We start from the raw sequence: 20778 nt of genomic DNA, 5'->3' as shown, positions 1-20778 counted from the left end.
TGCTGCTGCTGCTGATTGATGAGGGAGGGTCCAGATCATGGTGGTGCCACTCCTGGGTTAGTGGCCCTGGGTACTATAAGAAGGCAGGCTGAGCAAGCCAGGAAGCAGTATTCCTCTGTGGCTTCTACATCTGCTCCTACCTCCAGGTTCCTGCCCTGCTTGAATCCTGAACTGACTTCCTTTGATGATGGATCTTGATGTGGAGGTGTAAGTTGAAATAAACCCTTTTCTCCCCAAGTTGTTTTTAGTCATGGTGTTTTGTTTATCACAGCGATTGAAACCCTTAGATACCATCCAGCTATCCATGTACCCTCTCACCCATGCATCCACCCATGCATCCATCCACTTGTGCAGCCATGCATCCACCCATGCATCCACCCATGCATCCATCCATCTATCCATTCACCCACCCATATATCCACTCATCAACTCACATCCATCTATCCTCCCACACATCCACCACCCTTCTATCCGTCCACTCTTCATTCTCCCTCTCTCTCCCCTTTGTCACTGTATGCTACCCTTATGCTAGGTACTGAGGCCTGAGATATAAGTAACACACCATATTTGATGCTCACTTGGGTTTTACGACAGACATTCCTGGAAGAAGGGAACCATGACTGTCCCCATACAGAGAAAGTGGGTGCTAAGAGACACAAGTACTCAGTACCTTGAACCTTTTGAGTACTGCCTGCATCGTGTGCATGTACTCACTAGCTAAACATTTTTAATTAAAGAAATATATGTACATCTTGTTTGGGTTTTCAGCATTTGCCTTGCAACTGAAAGGATTTCGGGCTTATGAGAACATGCAGAGATGAATAGATGTGGTCCTGCTGCCAGGGAGCTGACAGTCTCGTGGGGAAGAGAGAAGAGCAAACAATTCCAGTACAGTGTTGTGGGAGGGGCAGAGAAGCATGGATGCCAGGCTGCTTGACAGTTTCTTAAATGATCTCAATGACTGCTCTGGGCTACTGTCCTCAAGTGATGACCAGATATTGTCACCTTCATCTAGCCCTGGGTCAGGAATCAAGATGCCTGCCTCTCAAGTGTAATGTGGGTCCCCTCTTCGAGTGCAGGCCCTTGTATGTTTCCATCCCCCAAGTCACTATCATTGTGACCAAATGCCCAAGTCATGGAGTGACTGGAAAAGCAGCCAGTGGCTGGGCTATCCTAGCATTCAATCTGGCATGCAATCTGTGTCTTCACAGGTGAGCCCCACCCCCCCCACCCCCCACCCCACCCCCGCTGGCCTAGAGTGAATGCCCAGGAGACAGCAGGGAAGTCACTTTTGGTTCCTAATGTCAGCTCAAGCAGTACCCTTCCATAGCCTCAGGCTGGAGAGGGATGGGGCTGAGGGCAGCAGGAGCTACCTGCATGCCTGTGCTGAAGAGGAGAACCTGGGCTGTTTGGAGAATACGGTCTTTTCAGAGCAGACCTTTGAAATCGAGCAAGAATAACTTTAAACAATAAGATGCTTCTCTCTCCCCCTCGGCTGTTGCCCAGGCAACGCCAGAGTGCTCAACAACTGTTTAGTTTTTTAAGAAACCAAATCTCCCTCCCTTTGGTCAGCTACCGCCAGGAAGATGAAGAGGCGGCGGAGGCACCCCTCACGGCCCATTGTGTGGGAACCCGGGTCAGCCGCCTGCAGCAGTGACATTTAAATCTGACGTTACATATTATATACGAACCCCAAGCGGCCCTCCTTTGAGGCTAGTGCTCCCAAACTGGGGAGGCTTTAAGCTCCAGCCTAGACTGTGCCTGTGAGCAGGGAGCTCTGGCAGTTTAGGGGTCATTTCCAGACACTGACCTCCACCTGCCAAAGCGGCTGGGAACTGGCGTGGGTGTGGGCAGCCATCTGTCTCTGTGCCTCTGTATTTCCTGGCCTAGGAGAGCCCCCATTTAGGCCAGGGGCCACTTTGAGGTGGGAGCATTTAACCCTAGAAGCTCAGGCTTTCAGGGGCCTATTCTCTGTGGGGGCTCTGAGGCCTCTACCAAAAGGGGAGGGAGGCCTTGCTGATCCCCACTTCATAAAGAGAATCCAGTGGCGCATTCTGAAAGAAAGCTTCTAGATGTCAGGCCCTACAGCCACGAATCCCACCGCTGTCCTTCCATAGAGTGGGGTGTCACCGTGTGCCCATTTTCTGGCTGTGAAAACGGAAACAATCGACACACTGCTGGTTGAGGCATGACTCAGGGCTGAGCCACCCCGACCACATGGTGGGGTTCACAGCATCTCATCCGTACTGCCTCAGGGAGGTTTTGTGACCGACAGCAGACCTTTGCTGAGCTTTGGGCAATGTGCTGGGGCGGGGGGCAGCTCCCCACTTTGTCCCCACCAAAGGAAGACAGTACGGTTGGTAACTCATTCTGGGTTCTGGGTTCCCAGGCAAGTGGAAGGACACAGCTACAGCCTCATTTTGCATATCTATAATGTGGGGACATGCGCAGTCAGCAGATGAACGTGAGGAGGACAATAATTACAGTGGCCACTTAAAGCCTGATGTGACAGCTCAGGCCTATCATTCTAGCACTGAGGCTGAGACAGGAGGTTTGCTCTGAGTTCAAGTCTAGCTTGGGCTGCAGAATAAGACCTGGGCTCAAACAAACAAAACCTCAATTTAAAACAGGGGTGTGGGGAGATAGCTGGTAAAAAACTTCCAGTGTAAGCATAGGGGTATGGGGACCTGAGGTCAATGCCCCATCGACTTTTATTTTTAAGAAAAAAAAAAAATTCAGGTGCAGCGCTTGCTTGTAATCCAAGCCGGAGTGTGGGAGGTAAAGGGAGTATGGGGCTGGGGAAGAGGAAGGAGAGGCAGAGAGGGAGATGGACCTGTGGGGTTCACAGGCCAGTCAACTTGGCCTGCTGAATGGGTTCCAGGTTAGCAGGGAGACTCTTCGAACAATGTGGACAGCTCCTGAGAAATTACCACCAAGTTGTCTGTTGGCCTCCACACACAGGTGCACACAGCACATACATGTGTGCATGCAGGCCAACACACACACACACACACACACACACTCCCAAATACACACACACTCCCAAATGCTTCAAAGAGTGTATAGTTAATTTCACCATCTTGATGACCCCAGAACACAGGTCTTATCAATTCCACTTTCAGATCAGAAGAGGCGGTTCAGAAAAGTAAGGGTTTCCTGGTTGAAAATCAATAAACATGGGAACCTGAGACCAGGCCCTGGCACACAGTAGGTTCAGAGCATCCACTGGCTGTCTTTTCCTGGGAGACGGGCTTTTCCCAGGGCTTCTGTCTTCTGGGAAACAAAACACATAAGAGAGTTAAATTTAGAAAAGCTAAGGCAGGTTAGACGAGACCCTTATCCAGCCGGGCAGCAGACTCAGGATGGGAAATTGGCTTCAGCCACAACAAAAACACAGAAGAGGAAGTCTTGACACCTGTGAAATGAGAAAGGCAGTGATGGCAAGAGCCTTGACGAGGAGCCTTACTGTGCATGCGTGTGTGCATGCATACGTTTGTGTGTGCATGCATACGTTTGTGTGTGCAAGTGTGCGTGTATGTGAGTGTGTGTGTGGGTGTTGGCAGCAGCAGGAACAGGTCCAGGCTTGGACTGAGTGGAGGAGTGCCTGGACCAGCCCACGTAGCCTTGTTCTGTCTGGAAACCCCTGGAGACTGCACCTCCCCAGCACTGACAAGGCACATGCGCACGTAACAGGCTGCTAAGTGCAGAATAACATTTCCCAGCTTATACTTCATTCCTCTCCTTGGGCCCTTCTTCTCGCCCAGATGCCATCCTCCAGCACCACCTCCCCCCTGCAGAAAGTCCCTGTCCCTTCACCCTGTCACCCAGCACGTCTCGATTAGCACTGCTAAATGGCAAGCCCAGAGGTACAGAAGGGAAGGGGCCCGGGTAATGAACTCCCATTGGTTTCCTACGCAAGATCACTGCCTTAATTTACGAGGCCTGAGTGAGCCTCATTTCCCCAGCGCACGTTGAGTAATTAACTATTAATAAAAGCATTACTGAGTTAACCACGGGGGCATGTTTAATTCATGGGGCAGCCCGGAACAGGATGGTGGCCAGGCTCAGTGGGGGATTCCTCCTAGGGCCAAAAGATAGCAGCAGGGGTCCCTGCCTCGCTAGACCTCAGCCCCCTGTGGTGGGCCATTACTGCTGCCCCTAGGCAGAGGGGCCTAATTGGCAGGAGGGCATCAAAACTGCCTGGCATCCCTCCCAGAGGGTGGCGGTGCTGGGGAGGAGGTGTGGAGCTCTGGGGAGAAGGGCTCCTTCTTGAGTGGCCAGGGTGAGTGAGTGACCTTGGGCAAGCAGACACACCTCTCTCAGTCTGTTTTTGTTATTGTTTTTATTTTTGCTTTTTGAAGTCTGGAAACGGGGCTGTAAATAACAACCGTTTCCAGAGTGCAGGCTACCGGCCGGGACAGCACAGATGGGCAAGTGACAAAGCTTTTGTATGGGACGCTCTTCAGGACCTGCGAGTGAGCAAGGCTGGGCTAACAGGGAGGGAGGGAGACACCTGCCCCTTGAAGAGGACAAGAGGGGCAATCCCGGTCGGTCAGAATGCCTCCTGGGGTCCATGGGCTTCTCAGAAACAAGGCAGTCAGTCCCCACTCCCTGTCCTGTGCACCTCCAACTAGCGACAGTGAACTTGATCTCAAAGAACGAGCACCATCCAGGTGCTCACCCACCTCTGTGCCTTCTGCTCCGCCTTTTGTGTGCTCGGCTTTTATTCTGTTCCAGTGAGCTCTCATGTTGTTCTGAAGGCTAAGTTCAAAAGGCCAGGTCTTTCTCAAAATGGCTTTCCTATCCCAGATGGGTCCAGACAACTGGTTATGCCCTTCTCTGTTTCCCACCCTACTACTTATCCCCTTACCCATCATCTATCCATTCACCTGCCAATCTATGCATCCATCTATACATATACCTACACACCTATCTATCCATCCACCCATCCATCCACCCACCCATCCATCCATCCATCCATCCATCCATCCATCCATCCATCCATCCATCCATCCATCCATCCATCCATCCATCCATCCATCCACATACTCATCCATGCATCCATCCATTCATCTACTCATTTCCTTATCTATCTATCTATCTATCTATCTATCTATCTATCTATCTATCTATCTATCTATCTATCCATCCGGCTGTCTTCTATCCATCTATCCATGCACCAATCTAATAATCCATCCACCCACTTATCCACCAATCCATTTGCCCATGTCCTCATCTGTCTATTCCTCTACTTTATCCACTTATTTACTCATCTATTCACCCACCCACCCACCCATCTCAACCATCCATCCATCCTCCATCCATCTACCCACCCGACCACCCAGCCATCATATTTCCTGAATGCCTTCGGGGTCTATCTCACTGCAACTCTGGACAAACTGGGCTCTCCCCAAATCAGCAGTTCCTACCGTTTTGGGAGTTAAGAGCACAATACCTAAAACAACCAAACAACCAACCAACCAACCAACCAACCAACCAACCAAACAAACAAACAAACAACACATGCACATCCATGCCAGATGCTGTTCTCCTCTACAGAAATTCTTGGTGGTCCTGAGGACGGGGACAACATGATGCAGTGGGGGACTGTCTTGAAGAAAATCGCCTGCCAGAAGTCATGCCGGGGTGGGCCCACCACCAGTGACTGAGCACCAGGTAAAGGTGCTTCTCCCTCAGGGTAGCTCTGAGGGGCCCTCAGCTCCGGTGCCTAGGTCCCAGCACTGTCTCGCTACTTCCCTGCCAAGTTGCCAAGCCCCCCCCTCCCCTCCCCTGCCCTGGGGCCACTTTCCAGTAGACTTCACTGCCAAGTTGCCAAGCCCCCCCCTCCCCTCCCCTCCCCTGGGGCCACTTTCCAGTAGACTTCCATGTCTCTTAATGGGCTTTGCAGATGGGCCACTGGGTTCCATGAGGGCACGGTGGATGTTTTAATGACTTTCACGGTCTCCATGGCTCACACCAGGCAGGCGCCTGCAGATGCTCCAGAAGCATTTCCTGAATGTATTCTAATAAATTTCCTTGTCCCCAACAGGAGGGTTCTCCTCAGACAGTACGAGAAAGGGATGGCCCTGCCACCAGATGCCAGGGCCTGGGGGTTGCTGGCCTGCTTCAGGGAAATGTACTAGGTTGCCAACGAAACTGTAAATAACCATGGGAACAGCAGTCAAGTTCATTGGTTGCTCTGAAGCTGGGAGAAGGGGCCTGGCTGATGTCAGGGCTGTGTGGCTAGGGGGCAGGCAGAGGCTGGACTGGCACTCACTGCTGGTGGTGGGGGATGGGAACCTGCCCATCTTACTGAGCAAATCATTTCAAAATTACAACTAGCACCACCCCTTCACACTCTATTTCTAAAAACATTTTTGTAACAGCTAGGGAGGGGAGCATGTGAGTCACACAACACACTTGTTGTGGTCAGAGGACAATCTGTGGAACTGGTTGTCTCATTTCACTGTGTGGGGCCCAGGGATCAAATTCAGGGCTAGGGACCGGTGACCCGAGCCACGCCCCCCCCCCCTTTTTTGTTCAGAGCCATCTCTCCACTACTGGAAACTCCTTCATGAACCAAACACCCACTAAGAGGCTCCTATGTACAACCCCTAAATGTTGAGGCTCCAATGCTGGCTGTTCCTCTCCCTTGTCACCTGGGGAGATTGTGACATCTGGGATCTAAATACAGATCGCTAACGGCTGTGTGCCAACATTGCCAGTGGATTTCCATGCATCCCTTATCTTCCCAGTTGCTCAGGCGATACAAGTATTCCGGTTATGGGTGAAGACACAGGCTCAGGGGATCAGCAGCATGCCCACGGCCACCCAGCCCACTGTGGCAGAGGAAAATAGATGACTTCTAGATCCTTGGCTTCTGTGAGGTTAGTTCCCACAGCCAGGATGACATGGGCCCACAAATTCTAGCTGTACTGGGCCACTTGGGATTAAATAATCCACATGAAGGGCCGGGGAGTGGCCCTTCTGCCCTGTGCTCCCCACCCGTTCTTTCCCCGGGGCTAGAAGGACAATGACTCTGCCTTCAGGTCCAGCAGTCTGCCACGTGGCCACTATTCCCTGGATGGCTCACCTTGGAAGGCTGATCCAGGAGTCCCCACCCTCAGGTCTTTGGACTATGCCAATTCATGATACCTAAGATCCTTGCGGGTACCATGGGGCGAATTCTCCTGGTGCCAGGTAACCCCTCTGAGGCCATTGGTGTTTTTACAGCGCAAGACGTGATGAGGATGCTACCCTGAGCCCCTAAGGTAGGGAGGGTACCAGAATGAAAATGGAGATACACCAGGCTCTCAGCAAACCTCTGGCTTGTTTTTGTCCACAACACCAACCACAAGCGTCCTAGGATATTGGGGTCATCAACCTTCCTCCCGCTGTGGGCTCCAGGGAGAGGTGGTGGGCATGTAAGCACTTAAAACTCAGACCTAGGTCAGCCTTCCTCCTTCCGCTGCTGCAGCAGCCTTGGAGCTGGGGACAAACAGTACAGCCTCAGAGACCAGTCACATCCTCAGCTTCCCTCAACCTGGGCCAACGCTGAGTTTCCATGGTGACGCTGCAGCCCCCAAGATGCAGTGGTTGCAGACAGCATGGGTAGTTGGAGGACTCAGGGCTGAGGGTGGACAGTCTGGACCAGGAGGCCAGGCAACTGGGTGGGCTGGGTGGGGGAGGAGGGAAGGGAGGCCTCCTCTAGGCCTGGCTGGTAATTGCTGCTAAGTGAGGGGCTGTCATTGAACCCAACATGTGAGCGGTGAGGGCCTACTCCACACCCTGTAATTACTGCACCAGACAGCCGTGCCAGCCTGTGGCCTGGAGAGGGGGGCGGTGCAGAGTAGACAGGAAGCTCTCATCCACCTGAGCCAGCGGGCTGCGAGGCCCGCTCTCTCATCGAAGGCAGTCTCCCCAGCCCCCCCCTCCCCCGCCCCACCCCCCTGCCTGGTTCTTCCCACATCACTGGGCTGGAACAAGAGCATTCTGTAATCCTGACCTCCGAGCTTGCAGAGCCCAAGGCGGGCCGGGAGCCAGATAAGGTAGCGCTCTGGAGTGCTGCGATGGGCAGGGACTCAAAGCTGATCACAGTCCCGGTCCCTTTAACGGCCTCAGGCAGTCATTACTGTGCCTGGGCCTCAGTCTCCTCGACAGACTCTCAATCCACAGGGATCCCTCTCCAGCAGGGGTGGGCAAGAATTCACTTTTGGAAACCAGATTTCACTGGGATGGAGCCACGCCCCTTTGTGTCTGTGCCATGCAAGGCTTCCTTCCTGCTTCAAGTTGCAACAGACACCATATGGTCCTCAATGGAAATATTTACTATCTGCCCTCCAGAAGTCTGCGGTCCGTGCGTTCTGGGCATAACCAACGGAGATCGCCTCGCTCCAGCTCTACACAGAGCCCCTTCTGGGTCTTTGCCCAAAGCTACACAGATGCCACCGCCGTCAGGCACCCTCTGCTGCCAGGGTTTGGGCAGGGGTGGCAGCAGGCAGGGCTGGAGCCATACCGTGGGCCAATGGCGCCACCTGCTGTGAGTGTCTGAAGCACTTCTACGGGAAAGCCTCCTGGGCCAGCAGAGGAGACCAGCTCCACCAGGAAGGTGCAACCATCAGGCGCCAAGCCACAGGAGGGCTCAGCCCCTCAGCAGCGCCTTTTGTCTTCCACTGGACCGTGGTCTGGAGAAGTGCACAACTTGGCCCACAATCCAGAACCGCGTCCCTTCTCACGCATAGCAGCCTTGAATCCTTGCCCAGCAGCTCAGGAAATTCTTTCTTTTCTGGGTCTTGGTCTCTTGGTTCTTGACAGTATTTTAGGAATACATACATAATATTTAATCTGTAACATTCTCCAGAAAGCCTGGGATAGGTGACATCCTCTTTTCTTCTTCTTCTTCTTTTTTTAAACAGATAGACAACCTACAGCACAGAGGAACTAAGTCACCCACGTAAGAGTCACACAATGAGTGTGTGACAGAGCCAGGCTGCAAATCTAGGCTGTGAAACCAGTCTCCACAAGATGATACTGAGCAAAGACCCATTTATTTCTGGTGGTGGGTCCACAGTGTGGCCCCAAGGATGCGGTCTGGGGCATAAACAGAGGCATGAGCTACAGAGGGCATGAGAAGGAGAGGCCAGGCCCGGGGCTCTCCTTGCTCTCCTGCCTCAGGCAACACTGTGCAGTACAGAAGGAAATCATTACTTCAACTATAAATAAATCTCCTCTCTGTGGAAGCCACTGTCCAGGTGATGAGGCCCAGCCTCCCCATGACGCCTTCCCAGATGCCCTGCAGTCCAAACCCCGTAAGAGAAACAACCACACACCTGAAATTCATCCTGGCTCTTGGAGCCAGAGCGACAGTGGAGAGGAGGTCACTGGCTCCCTTCACTGCCACACTACGTCCGGGGTGAGCCTGGCGCTCCCTGTTTGGACCAATCTCCACAGGAAAGAGCGGGAGCCCCCCCTCCTGCCACGGTGCTACAGGTGACTCTGAAGCCACCACTTGTAGCTGCTCTGAGGAAGCAGCTGAGCCCCCGGTCCACACCAAGTCACCAGCAGCGCTGACTGGAGAGTGGCCTGTTCCCGCTGCTCCTGGGCTGGTCACTGTGGCCCCTGGGTGACAAAGTACTCATCGTCATCGTCTTCCTCCTTCTGGCTGTTCCGGAGAAGCAGCTCCAGGTCAGCGCTGGGGCCCTGGCCCTTCGAGAGCTTAGGGCCGCCATCACCTTGGGGGTAGACACACCACAGTTACTAACCTAGCAACCTTCTCTAGAGATGATCCTATACCTTCCCAGGGTGCCAGCGCCACGCAGCACATGTCCCGAGCTACAGCAACGGTTGGTGAGGGGCAGCTGGATGGTGGACGGGACAGTCAGTACACCCAAGCCCCGGGAAGGAGGCCACCATACCTCTGGAGTGCAGGGCCTTGAGGGCCACATGCAGGGAGATGCCAGAGAGGCAGAGGGCAAAGCCCAGCCAGTTCAGGAGGCTGATCTGGTCACCCAGCAGGTGAGCTGCCAACAGCAGTGTGCAGACTTCCTGTGGGCAGAGGCAGGACATGGGGTCAGAAGCTGGCATGACGGGATGACTCATAGGGCAGAAGTGGGAACCTCTCTGCCGGGATCATCGGCCTGCAGGCCTCCTGGGGTTACTGAGATGCAGGTGCACAGGGGCTTTCCATAGACTCTCAGCCACAGCAGAAAGCCATCGAGCCCCGGAGGACGACACAGGCGTCCCACAGGAGTACGGGGGTCTGCCACTGCTAGGCACCCATAGCTGGACAACCGTCAGCATGGCCGTGGTGAGACAGGCCTCTCTTCATCAGAGGCAGAGGACCCTTACACCCAAATGTTCACTTTGGGTGTCACCGCTCCAGCGTGGGGTTTACCTGTCCAGAGGGAAGCTCCTCCACAGATTTGACCCATGTGCCCAGCTTTCAGTGATGGACTTTTCACTGATCCACCTAGACGAGGGCTCCAGGCCACTGCATATAACCACGCTGCATTAAGTGCAGTGCACGCACACCCCAGGCCTGGTCTGAGACCTGGTCTGCACCTTCAGCTGTGTGCACTGGTTAGAAAGGACACTTCCTCAGCGCTGCAGGGGCAAGATCCGTCGCATCCAGGGCCACACTCTGCAGCCTCCTCTCCCGCCCTCTCCGGGTGCAGAAACAGGGACAGAAGCTGCTAGGAAAAGCCCTCATGGGGCTCCTTCTAGGGTAGGTCTGGGGTCACTTCCCAGTGCGTACCTTAAAAATGCCAGCAATGGAGAGAGTGAGGCTGGATGTTCTGGAGACCAGGAGAAACTCAGAGAAGCCTAAACCAAAGGCCAGAATCCCACCAAGGAGGAGGCTCCCAAGAACCCACAGGAGCAGCCCTGTGTCCTGGAAGCGGAAGATTTTCTCTGAGGTGGACAAATGGAGACCTGAAACCAACAGAGACAGAGAGAGACGGGGGAGACAGGGCCTAGGCAGTCTGCTGGCCTTACTCAACAGCCTCTGTGCTTCTTTAGCACAGAATGGGGGCCTGGTTTGCTGACTGTCTGAGGTAGGAGAAATGATGGGGGGAGGGGGGATGTTAAAACAGTCCCACCAGGATGGCCTGTGACTCAGGGACCATGGTGGCACTACAGAACCCAGAGTAATACACGTCCATTATCAGAACATGGAGGAACTGAAGCTGTGGGATGCAGGACTTCTTTAGATTACATGCATGCGTACATATATGCGTGTGTGTGCGTGTACGCTAGGCATATGCTCTACCACTGAGCTATACAGCCCAGCCCAAATTCGGGCCTTGCTACTACAAAGCTATGTACAGCCCTAGGTGGAACAATGTCCCCTTTCTGGCTACTGGTTCCCCTACTGGGAGAATGACAAGACTCTGACTAGATTGTCATTTCTCCAACAAGCAGTATAGTCTAATGAACAGATCTCAAAAATGAAAAAGAAAAAAAAAAACAAAACCTCAAAAAAACTCCGGAGCGGAGTGTGGTGGTGCACACCTGTGACCCCACACCTGGGAGGTGGGGGCATTTGACTGGCTCAAGTATCAGTTACATAGAAAGTTCAAGACCAGCCTGGGCTACACAAACCAAACCAAAGCACACATGTAAGTACAGGACAAAGCTGAAGCCCCTCGCTCCAGGGCACACTGCACAACACATCTGTCCTTGCTTCCGTTTGGGGGAGCCGTGGCCCCTCCTTAAAGAGTTCCTGGGCTCCTTCCCACAGCAAGGCCCCCACAGTGTGTGTGTGTGGGGGGGGGGGGGAGTCAGTATCCACTGGGCATTGTGGGGGGAGGCCAGTATCCACTGGGCATTGTGGGGGGGAGGCCAGTATCCACTGGGCATTGTGGGGGGGAGGCCAGTATCCACTGGGCATTGTGGGGGGGAGGCCAGTATCCACTGGGCATGGTAGACAGGTGGGAGCTGAAGTGGACAAGAACTTTGGGGTGGAGGAGGGGCGGGGGCACAGAAATTTAACAACACTGTGCCCCATGCCAGGAGCCCGGCGAGGCAGGCCATCTTGTTTGGTGCTGGGCTCAGCAGTACCGCAAAGGCAGTGGCAAATTGAGGAATTCGGGGAAGAGCAACATAAGTAATGAAGGCGCTTGGGGGATTAATTTACCAGAGAAGATTAAAGGAGCTAAATCCACGCAGCTTTGCTAAGTGGCGGCGACCAGGGGCTTTTGGATGAGGTTTGCAGAGCGGGAACAGTGAGGGCGCCTGGGGAGGGGTGAGTGTGGTGTTTGCTACAAGGGGCATAATGAAGGGACGGGGAGAGATTTTAAAAAGGAAAAGCATGAAGCTCCACACACAAGTTTCCTGGACAACGGGGCTGCGGAATCATTTTCTCAGGGAGGCTGGAGACGCTTCGCTGCTTGAAACTTAAATGGATGTGGGATGGAATTTTCGGTAATGACCCTGAGGACAGTTGGGACTCTGGGAAGGAGGGTAAACAAGGGACAGAGACTAATCCCAAAGCATCAGGGGAAAGGGGGTGGCAACATCCTGCCCACTGTACAACCCCCTGGCCTTGCCTCCTCTCTGGATGTGCCCAGGCTGTCCCCCAACCCCAGCGGTGGAAGCTGCCACTCTGCCCATGCTCCCTGAGCACACACAGCAGAGCCTCCTGCCCCTGCTTCCCAGGGTGCCCTGGTATCATCAAATCCACCCACCCACCACTCATTCTCTACCGTTCCCCTTTCCGACCCAAGGACTCCACCTGGGGCAGACCTCGACTCTGCTCCTGGGGGCATGTGCACCATGTGACGGTGGGCCTAGCCTCCTGACGCCAGGTTGCTGGGCACCAAGTCTGGCTTGCTTATGAGCTATGGGACTTTGGGCATGCTTTCACCTCCTCGGTTCCTCAGTTTCTTCCTTTTGCCAAATAAGGATGAAAACAATCCTCCACATCTGGTTATTGGGGGAATGAAAAACTAGTGCATAAATAGCTCCGCTACCTCTGGAGCTGTCCACACTCTCTGCACTGACTCCTTTAGTTCACACATAATTTCTCTGCACCCTTGTCATGAGATTCTAGTCATTCTGTGTGTGTCTGCTGTCCAGTCCCAAACCACAGCAGCTGGGGAGGGACTGAGTTCTAGCACTGTGCTGAGCCCAGAGCAGTAATGTGGGTTCTGCTGTACTACAGTGTTCGGAGGTAGGAGACGGAGCGTACCTTCAAATATGGCAAAGAGAGGGAAGAGCCCCAGAAACATGAGCGGCTGCAGGTGGAACATGGTGTCAATGGGGTTCTGAAGGCCTGCACAACAGGACATGGGAAGCTGTCAGACCTGGCCTGCTGGCCTCTGTCTGCCCGGCCCCCCACCCTCCCCGGGGCTCACCCAGATCAGCTTTCTGCAGAAGTATTTGTGTCAGGGTCCAGCGGATGCCGCCGATGAATGAAGCTCCCAGCACCAAGGCAAAGCCCTCCACGTTGAACTGTGTGGACTTATAGGTAAACATGAAGAGGCCCCCAGCGATGAGAAGGACCACCAGGACCAGGGCTGCACGCTAGGAGGGAACAGTGCGGCTCACTGGGAGCTTGGGGTTCAAGCCACACCCTAGGAGGGGAACAGTGTGGCTCACTGGGAGCTTGGGGTTCAAGCCACACCCTAGGAGGGGAACAGTGCGGCTCACTGGGAGCTTGGGGTTCAAGCCACACCCTAGGAGGGGAACAGTGCGGCTCACTGGGAGCTTGGGGTTCAAACCACACCCTAGGAGGGGAACAGTGCGGCTCACTGGGAGCTCTGGGCTCAAGCTTGTGCCGTATCTGAAGCTGGGGATCAGCAGCCATTCTGTGCCTCATCACTTCCAGAGGCCCTGGCCTACTGACAGACACAAGGCTACATACAGCTGGCACGTTTCTAGTAACACACTTATTTTGAAATACTGAAGTGCTGGTGTCCATTCCAGACTCTAAGTGCCCCCCCCCAAAACAAAAACCAAATGGCTCCAAGGGAACCCCAGGGCCCCAGGCCAACGCTGGCCCTCCTGCACTTGTTTCTAGACCTTCTGCCTTTCACCGGTTTCTAGGTCCCCTTCCCAAGCAAGGCATTTCAGAGACCCAGGCCAGCAATCTCCTGTCACAGAGTGACAAGTCACTGCTCAGATCCTCTTCCGTCCCGGGCATCTGCAGTGATGGCAGGGAAAAGGGACGCAGGGCCTCACCAGCTCCTCCAGCTTGAAGATCAGAGAGAAGATCAGGATGAACAGCACGGCAGACGATTTGGTCATTGTGTACCTGGAGCGGGGATACCCACAATGCACGGCTGCAGACCCCCACCCGAAGGCAAGCAGGCCCCGAAGAGCAAGAGCAGCCAGCCAGTGGGGTCTGTGCAGACATGCGAGCTTTCATGGGAAGAAGTCCCTAAGAGGCCTGACAGTCACTGGGAGAGGGGCGGTGGGTGTGACACCAAGTTTACTGAGTTCTGTTCTTTACCTGGCTACATTGGCAGAGACCAGGTACGAAGGATGAGAGAAACTTAGACAAAGAGACATGAGGGACTGCACTCTCTGAAGCAGGGCATCAGAGCTGTGACTGCTGACTGGCTGGGTTCTGACAGGCAGCGTGCCACTGTCTGGTCCTCCACTCTGCTGCCTGCCTCCCCCCCATCCCCTATCCCACCCCGCCAACAACTGTGACTGCTCTGTCCAGTTCCCTGGCTTCCCCTGACTGCCTGGCAGGCAGGTGCAGCATCTCTCTCTGCACTGGGCTTCCGAAGAGCTGGAGGCTGCGTGGAGTGCTGCTGGGTGCCAGCAAGGAGCTGAGGGAGGGCAAGGGCCGGTCCCCGAGACTGATGGAGTAGTTGGCCCGTTGCTGGCTAGACAGACTGCCAGCTGGACGGAGCAAGTGAGCTTGGCCTGAGTGGCGGGTAGAGGGTGTGGCCAGTACTCACAGCGACACGGTGATGTAGAGAAAGCTCCAGTTGGACAAGCCCACATCCAGTGCTGTTGCCAGTGCTGTGGGGACAGGGGACACCCAGCCAGGGCAGCCGGTTGGCAAGCATGTGGCCGAGGCACCTGAGGCCCTGCCTGCCCTTCCTTCCCACCAAGCAACTCCAGGTTAACATCTGGCCCAAACAGTCCGTCCTGGTTGGCCAGGCCTGTCAGTCTCCTTTGTGAATTTCAACAGCTCCAGACAAGAGTATTAACCTGACCCAGTCAAACCACTCAAGGGGCACCTGGCCCTCCACTGCTAGCCCGGCCTGCCGACTCCCCTGCTCCCTCACCATTAGAGTTCTCCCTTTGCATCTTCACACTCCCAGGGCCAGAGGTTCCCATGGCCCCTTGAGGTCTAGACTAGTCCTGGGAAATCTTTTAGCCCAACCTTGTGTGGCCACTACCGCGAGGCTCCCGTTTGGCACCTGGCGGGGCCCACTGAGGCCCACGTGAGCCAGCAAGGACAGGGGTGCTGCCTGCTTTGCTGAGATGCAGCAGCGGGAAAGGGGTGAGGAGCAAAGGTAAGGTGTGGCCTCGAGGCCACGGGGCTCCTCTGATTTCTAGCCGGGGCTCCCCAGCAGCCCTCCGCATGCTGGACCTACCTGTGGGGGCCACTCTCCTGAGGTAGTCAGTCCAGCTGAGCACCACCCGGGCCCTGTGGCTGGAACACTGAACCAGCGCCCTGGACAGGGCCGAGAAGAGGAAGATCACGGCCAGGTGCAGCATGGTCATGAAGAGGGGGAAGTGGAAGCTCTGTGGGGCCGGAAGCAGAGAGCAGGAGTGGAGAGATGCCCTGCAGCCCCTCCGTCTCCCCCCTGCGGTGGCAGGGTCCAACCCAGCACCTCCCCGCTCCCTCTGATGTCCAGGGCTCTACATCGGGGACTCAGCCACACCGTGACTCCTTGGAGCCCCCGTGTGGAGGTCACACAGAGAAGTGGCGGCCCAGGGGCTCAATCCCTGCCTAGTTTCACCACAACCTGCTGGTCACCTGCTTAGCCCTCTGAGGGCCAATGTCCAGGAAAAGCCACCACCACCCAAGACAACTGTACCAACTCCAGCACCTTCGGGCCAGCCCTGTCCTGGTGAGGCCGTTACCTTTGTCAGCCATTTGTTGTAGAAGGTGATGCCTATGGAGAAGCAGTAGTAGAGCAGGACCAGGCCCAGCGTCAGCACGGCCTTCCACACAAAGGCGACGTCAAGGGCCCACCTCCCCATCCGTGGGCCAGCAGCAACAGGAGCCTCTCCTGAAGACGGTTGGCGGGAAGACGCAGCAGAGCTGGACCACGGTTCTCAAAGGACAGTTCCCCTAACTGCAGGGGTCCTCTTCACCTCCATGGTGGGGAATGTGCAATGCGCCCCACATGGAGTCCTCACCTAAGGGGCTGGTGGCCAGAGCCAAACTGTTCCATGGCCAGCTGGATGCACAGGTCACAGATCCCCAGCTCTGCTGCTGCTGGGAAGAAGGAAGGGAGGGTCTGGGCACAGTGAGACCACAGAGGCCATGGGTCCCACCCCAGTACAGTGGACATTCGCACTGTCCTCCACGGGTCCCCCTAAAGTGACCTTTCAACAGGTAGGTGTGGTCATGTCGGATCTTGTTTCAACCCTTCAGCGGCTCCCAGTTCCCTCACAAAGGCCGAAGCCGCCTGCAGTTCTGAGGTCTGACCTGGTCTAGCCTGTCTCTCAGTCTGTCCCCGGCACACAAGGGATGGGGGGGGGGGCGCTACACCCGTGCCACCCTTCCCTCCTTCCTCAGTACAGACTCTCTCCCTCAGGGACCTGTCTACAAAGCCACCACTGCTCTCCTACTTTTCTTCTGTAGAAGCTGAGAGGAGTGTGATCTGAGTAGACCTCTCTTTCTTCTCAGTGCTGTAGAAAGAATCCAGGGCCTCATGCTAGGGACCAGGCTACCACTGAGCCACGCCCCCATCCCCTTGAGTAATGCTGCTGTTCCTTGGAAGGTTACACTCCACAAGGGCTCACACACACCTGGCATTCTCTATATTCTCATTGGGTCTGGTGACCCCATGACAGTGTGTGTATGGGATTTCAGGGGATTCATCACGTCTTGAGGAGCTAAAGTGGACCAGGCGTACCTTGTCCTGGTCTCTAACAGCTACTCCCAGAGAGGAGGTGCCCGCCAAACCAAATGACCACTTGTCATGAGTGCCCAGGGCAAGCCTGGCTCAGGGAACACTGGGGACCTGGCTCTGCCTGGGTGAACCTTGGCCCACTGTTAGGTGGACTACAGCGTTTCCTCTCCACCATGCTGAAATGCCAACTCCTGTGGGAACCTTCCAGAATCATGCGATCAGACTTCTCCCCTGCCAGTCTGGACAGTCCACTCTGCACTCTGGAACCTGTTATCACATCCCCTCCCTGTTGGCAAACTGGGCTGGCTCTGGGCTTCGTCAAAAGGACTCCTGGACTGTGGCTATCTTCAGAGGAGTTTGGAACCCTGGGCGGTGTCCCAGTGGAAGCTCCAGGCATTCAGTGAGCAGGGACCACAAAGGCCCTACCCACGGAGCTAAGAATTGTTCTGCATTCCAAGCACCTCTGATACTCACAAAGGCAGGGGACTTGCTTCTGATTTCTGTAAACATACTTTTCCGGAGCTCTACAATCCACTGAAATTGCTAAGAATTCCATGCGTGCTGTCAAGGTGGAACCAAGAGTTCCCTCCCATTCTGGAAAACCCACTTTGATGACAACAGCTCTCTGGGCTGCTGACATGGTAGCTGCGAGGTGACCCTTATGGTGGGCTCCTTCCCGTGTATTCTATAGCAAGAGGAACCCACCAGTGGCCTCACGGTGACTCCAGCACCACTGTGCCACAAGTGACAGATGGAAACGTTTTATTTCATCCTCAATTACCTTCCTTTCATACTATAGTTTGGGCACCACTAGTTTTTAGGTTAATGAATAGGCTGTGATTAGACACGGTGGGTCAGGGGAGAGGCACTGCCCTACTGGTCTAATGCAGCCTTGCATCTTGACATGCTTTCTGCAGGCTAACATCTCCCCAGCATGCAGCCTGCTCTGGTCCCCATGAACCCCTAGAAGCAGATCCAAATGCCGACCTGACCTATTCACCTGGGCCACTAATCTCAGGCTCTTGTTTACACTGCTAGACAGTTTGGGACACAGGCTCAAACCTACTTTGAACAGGCCTCAAGGTCCACATTCTCTCAATGCCAAGGCTCCGAAGCCTGGCACTACTGAATCCTTCTGGGAGAAGTCAGTCCTCTGTACTGTAATCCATAGGCAAACCCCTGTCTCTACCCACGGGATGCCAGAAAGTATTATGTCTCCAACCCCAAGGTGTAACAACCAGACTGTGTCCAGAAGGTCTGTACCTTGCAGTGCTGGCCTAGCACGTGGAGGGCCTGGGTTGAGTCTCCAACAGTGCAGGAGACACACTATGCTCCCTGTGAACAATGCTTTCCTTACCCAGGGAGCGGCAGAGCATGCCACATGCCAGGACAGCCTGCTCCCTTTTCTTTCAAGGGACTGGCCTGCCGACTTCTGCTCAGTTCCTACTTGGTCACTATGGTGCGCTCTGTCCACTTTCAAGCCCGCCTTTTCCTTCAGAGAGCTTGTCTAGCTCCCTCCCTCCAGGGAGCCCCATGTGTCCCAAACACAAAGCCAAGCCTCAGCTGGAAAGGCCCCCAGGAAGCGCACAGACACTCCCTCCACGTGTCATCATTAAGCGGTGGCTTGCTTCTCACTGGATATACAGACGGCTAAGGCCCTCATCCCTCACTCTGTGGTAAGGGAGAGCGACCTTGCAATCGCATCTGCCCAAGCAAGGAATTCTGTCTCCCTTTTCTCAAGAAACAGCAGCTACCTCAGAGCAGGGCGGGCAATGCTGTGGCACCTGGCTACCCTCCGCCACTTCAGCTGTAACTCGGGTTGTGGAGCTCAGTGCTTCAAAGCATGGGCCCTAACATCCAAGACTGTGAGTAAACCCTCTGTGTCCACCGGCGACTGAGATTCCAAGTGACCTGGCCTGTGTGGACTCAGCTTCTCCAACCATGTGCAGGGGGTCACTGGCATGGGAAACAGCATTTGACACTGACTCACGGTCACCTCTTACAGCACAGCTTCCCAGTGTCAGCCCCAGGCCCTCACCTCAGTCTGTCAGGCTGTTCACACGGGCCACCGCCACCGCCGCCACCCTTTCCCTCTTCAGGGCCAAGTTTCTATGGCTCCCTCTCGAAACCGGCCACTTCCTCCTCGGAGACCTATTGGGCGCAACTTGTCACACTCTGGAGTCCTCTGCTTCTCTGCAGCTCAGACAATCAGAACTGGTCCCTGAGGGGTGGAACCCAGCTCCTTTTCTGCCTTCATTCCCACCCCACCATGACACCCCAATCTTCCTGTGAGGACAGAGGGACCTCACTGCCATTTAGGTAGCTCCAACTGACAGCTCAACCTCAAGGTGCCCCAAGGAGTCATCTTAATATTCCTTAGGTCTCCCCCCTACCCTGAAGTCACTTAGAACAGTCATCCTGACAACCGTTCACTTAGGCCAATGAAATCATCGCTGTCCCCTGCATTCCTCATCCCCTGCCCTGTCAAGTCCACCTCTAGTTATTTGTTGATCCGTCCATTTCTCTTCCCTTCTCCTCCACCGCTGTCTAAGCCACAGTAACCTTTCACCTACTGCCCGCACTTCAGAAAGAGCGGGAGGCTGGTGCTGTGGTTAGTGTTGTCAACCTGACACCGTCTACAGTCACCTGGGAGAGGGGCCCTGGAGCACATCAGTAAGAGATTCTCTAGATCCGGCTAACTCATGTGAGGAGACCCATCTAGTCGTGGGCGGGGCGTCCCAGACTGCAGAACGATGGGGAAGGGACATGAGCTCGCATTCACAGCTCTCTGCTTCCGGGCTGTGGATGCGATGTGACCAGCTGTTCCAGCCCTTGCCGCCCTGACTCCCCCACGATGGGCTGCACATGGAACTGTGGGGAAAGTTCGGCCCTTCCTTCAGTTGCTTTTGTTAGAGTACGCAACCACAGCGACAGGGAAATCACATCCTGCTTCAACAGACTGGAGACCCGGGGGCTGGGTCCACACGTCCTCCTACAACCTCCCGCTCAGCCGTGCGCCCAACACATCAGCCGGTGTCCCCGGCGACCCGACGCTCTCTGCTGCTGTCCCCTTCCCCCAGGGCCCCCACTGCGCGTGGCACTTCCCACCGCGTGACGTCTGTGTTTGCTCACGTGTCACTGCCCCGCCAGCCCGGCAGCGTCCATCTGGTTCCCCCAAGACTCGGCCCCTCGTAAATGCTTGGTGAATGCCGGGCGAACGGGCCCACGGCCAAGGGAGGGCTGGGGAAACTGAGGCCCGGGCCGGGGAGGGGCGCAAGGGTCCGCCCACCACACTCCCACTTACCTCCGCCTAGGCGCTTGCCCCAAGACTCCTGCCGGAAGCGCGAGCTGGGCACTGGGCCGCTGGAGGAGAGACTTCCGCCGGAAGCCGGCGAAGGTGGGTGGGGCCAGAGCATTTTTCTCTAGCTAAACCGGGCACAGCAGGCGGTACAACAAGGTCTCTGTCCCTAAACTGGCGTGCCAGGACTGAATCACATATACTAGTAACTCTTCGTGTGCTTTTTTTCTTCTGGGACATCAAGCAGCTGGGAAATGATTAAATTTTAGAAATGTAGGAAGTCTGGTCAAAGTAATAATGGACACTTGAGAAATTACATATACCTATACACCTGTGAGAATTATTCAATAGGTTGAGTAGGTGAAAATCATCCCAGAGGAAATGGAACCCAGAAGGAAGGGGTGTGGTCTTACTGGGAGCCCAGGAAAGCGGGTTGCA

At 55.0% G+C, this 20778-nt stretch overlaps 1 protein-coding gene across 6 annotated transcripts; it reads right to left on the bottom strand.

The window, feature by feature from the left end:
- Positions 1 to 9028: 9028 nt before the first annotated feature.
- Positions 9029 to 20464, bottom strand: Slc35h1 (solute carrier family 35 member H1). Of its 6 annotated transcripts, none has more exons than XM_015990286.3 (11): positions 20347 to 20382; positions 19081 to 19193; positions 16045 to 16399; positions 15552 to 15702; positions 14907 to 14970; positions 14179 to 14251; positions 13353 to 13521; positions 13187 to 13270; positions 10754 to 10929; positions 9915 to 10044; positions 9029 to 9731 (listed from the first exon to the last, which is right to left on the bottom strand). In XM_015990286.3, the coding sequence occupies exons 3-11, from the start codon at positions 16162 to 16164 to the stop codon at positions 9607 to 9609; spliced, it is 1092 nt and encodes a 363-aa protein (XP_015845772.2). In that variant the 5' UTR covers positions 16165 to 16399; positions 19081 to 19193; positions 20347 to 20382; the 3' UTR covers positions 9029 to 9606. The 6 variants fall into 6 exon arrangements, with proteins under 6 accessions (XP_015845772.2, XP_076427280.1, XP_076427281.1 ...); XM_076571165.1 differs by lacking the exon at positions 20347 to 20382 and adding an exon at positions 20175 to 20340 and having other exon boundaries at positions 16045 to 16402; XM_076571166.1 differs by lacking the exon at positions 20347 to 20382 and adding an exon at positions 19689 to 20129.
- Positions 20465 to 20778: the final 314 nt, after the last annotated feature.

Source organism: Peromyscus maniculatus, chromosome 4 (assembly GCF_049852395.1).
Source record: "Peromyscus maniculatus bairdii isolate BWxNUB_F1_BW_parent chromosome 4, HU_Pman_BW_mat_3.1, whole genome shotgun sequence".
Lineage (NCBI taxonomy): Eukaryota > Metazoa > Chordata > Mammalia > Rodentia > Cricetidae > Peromyscus > Peromyscus maniculatus.
This window is presented reverse-complemented; position numbering and strand designations above follow the sequence as displayed.

Bases quoted from the DNA above. Each gene is read 5' to 3' on its own strand.
- Slc35h1 (XM_006997124.4), bottom strand. From the start codon at position 16,164: ATGGGGAGGTGGGCCCTTGACGTCGCCTTTGTGTGGAAGGCCGTGCTG. The intron at 14,971-15,551 runs GTAGGTCCAGCA...CTGTCCCCACAG, and splicing joins CAGGAGAGTGGCCCCCACAG to CACTGGCAACAGCACTGGAT. The intron at 13,522-14,178 runs GTGAGGCCCTGC...GTTCCCTCCTAG, and splicing joins TCTTCAAGCTGGAGGAGCTG to CGTGCAGCCCTGGTCCTGGT.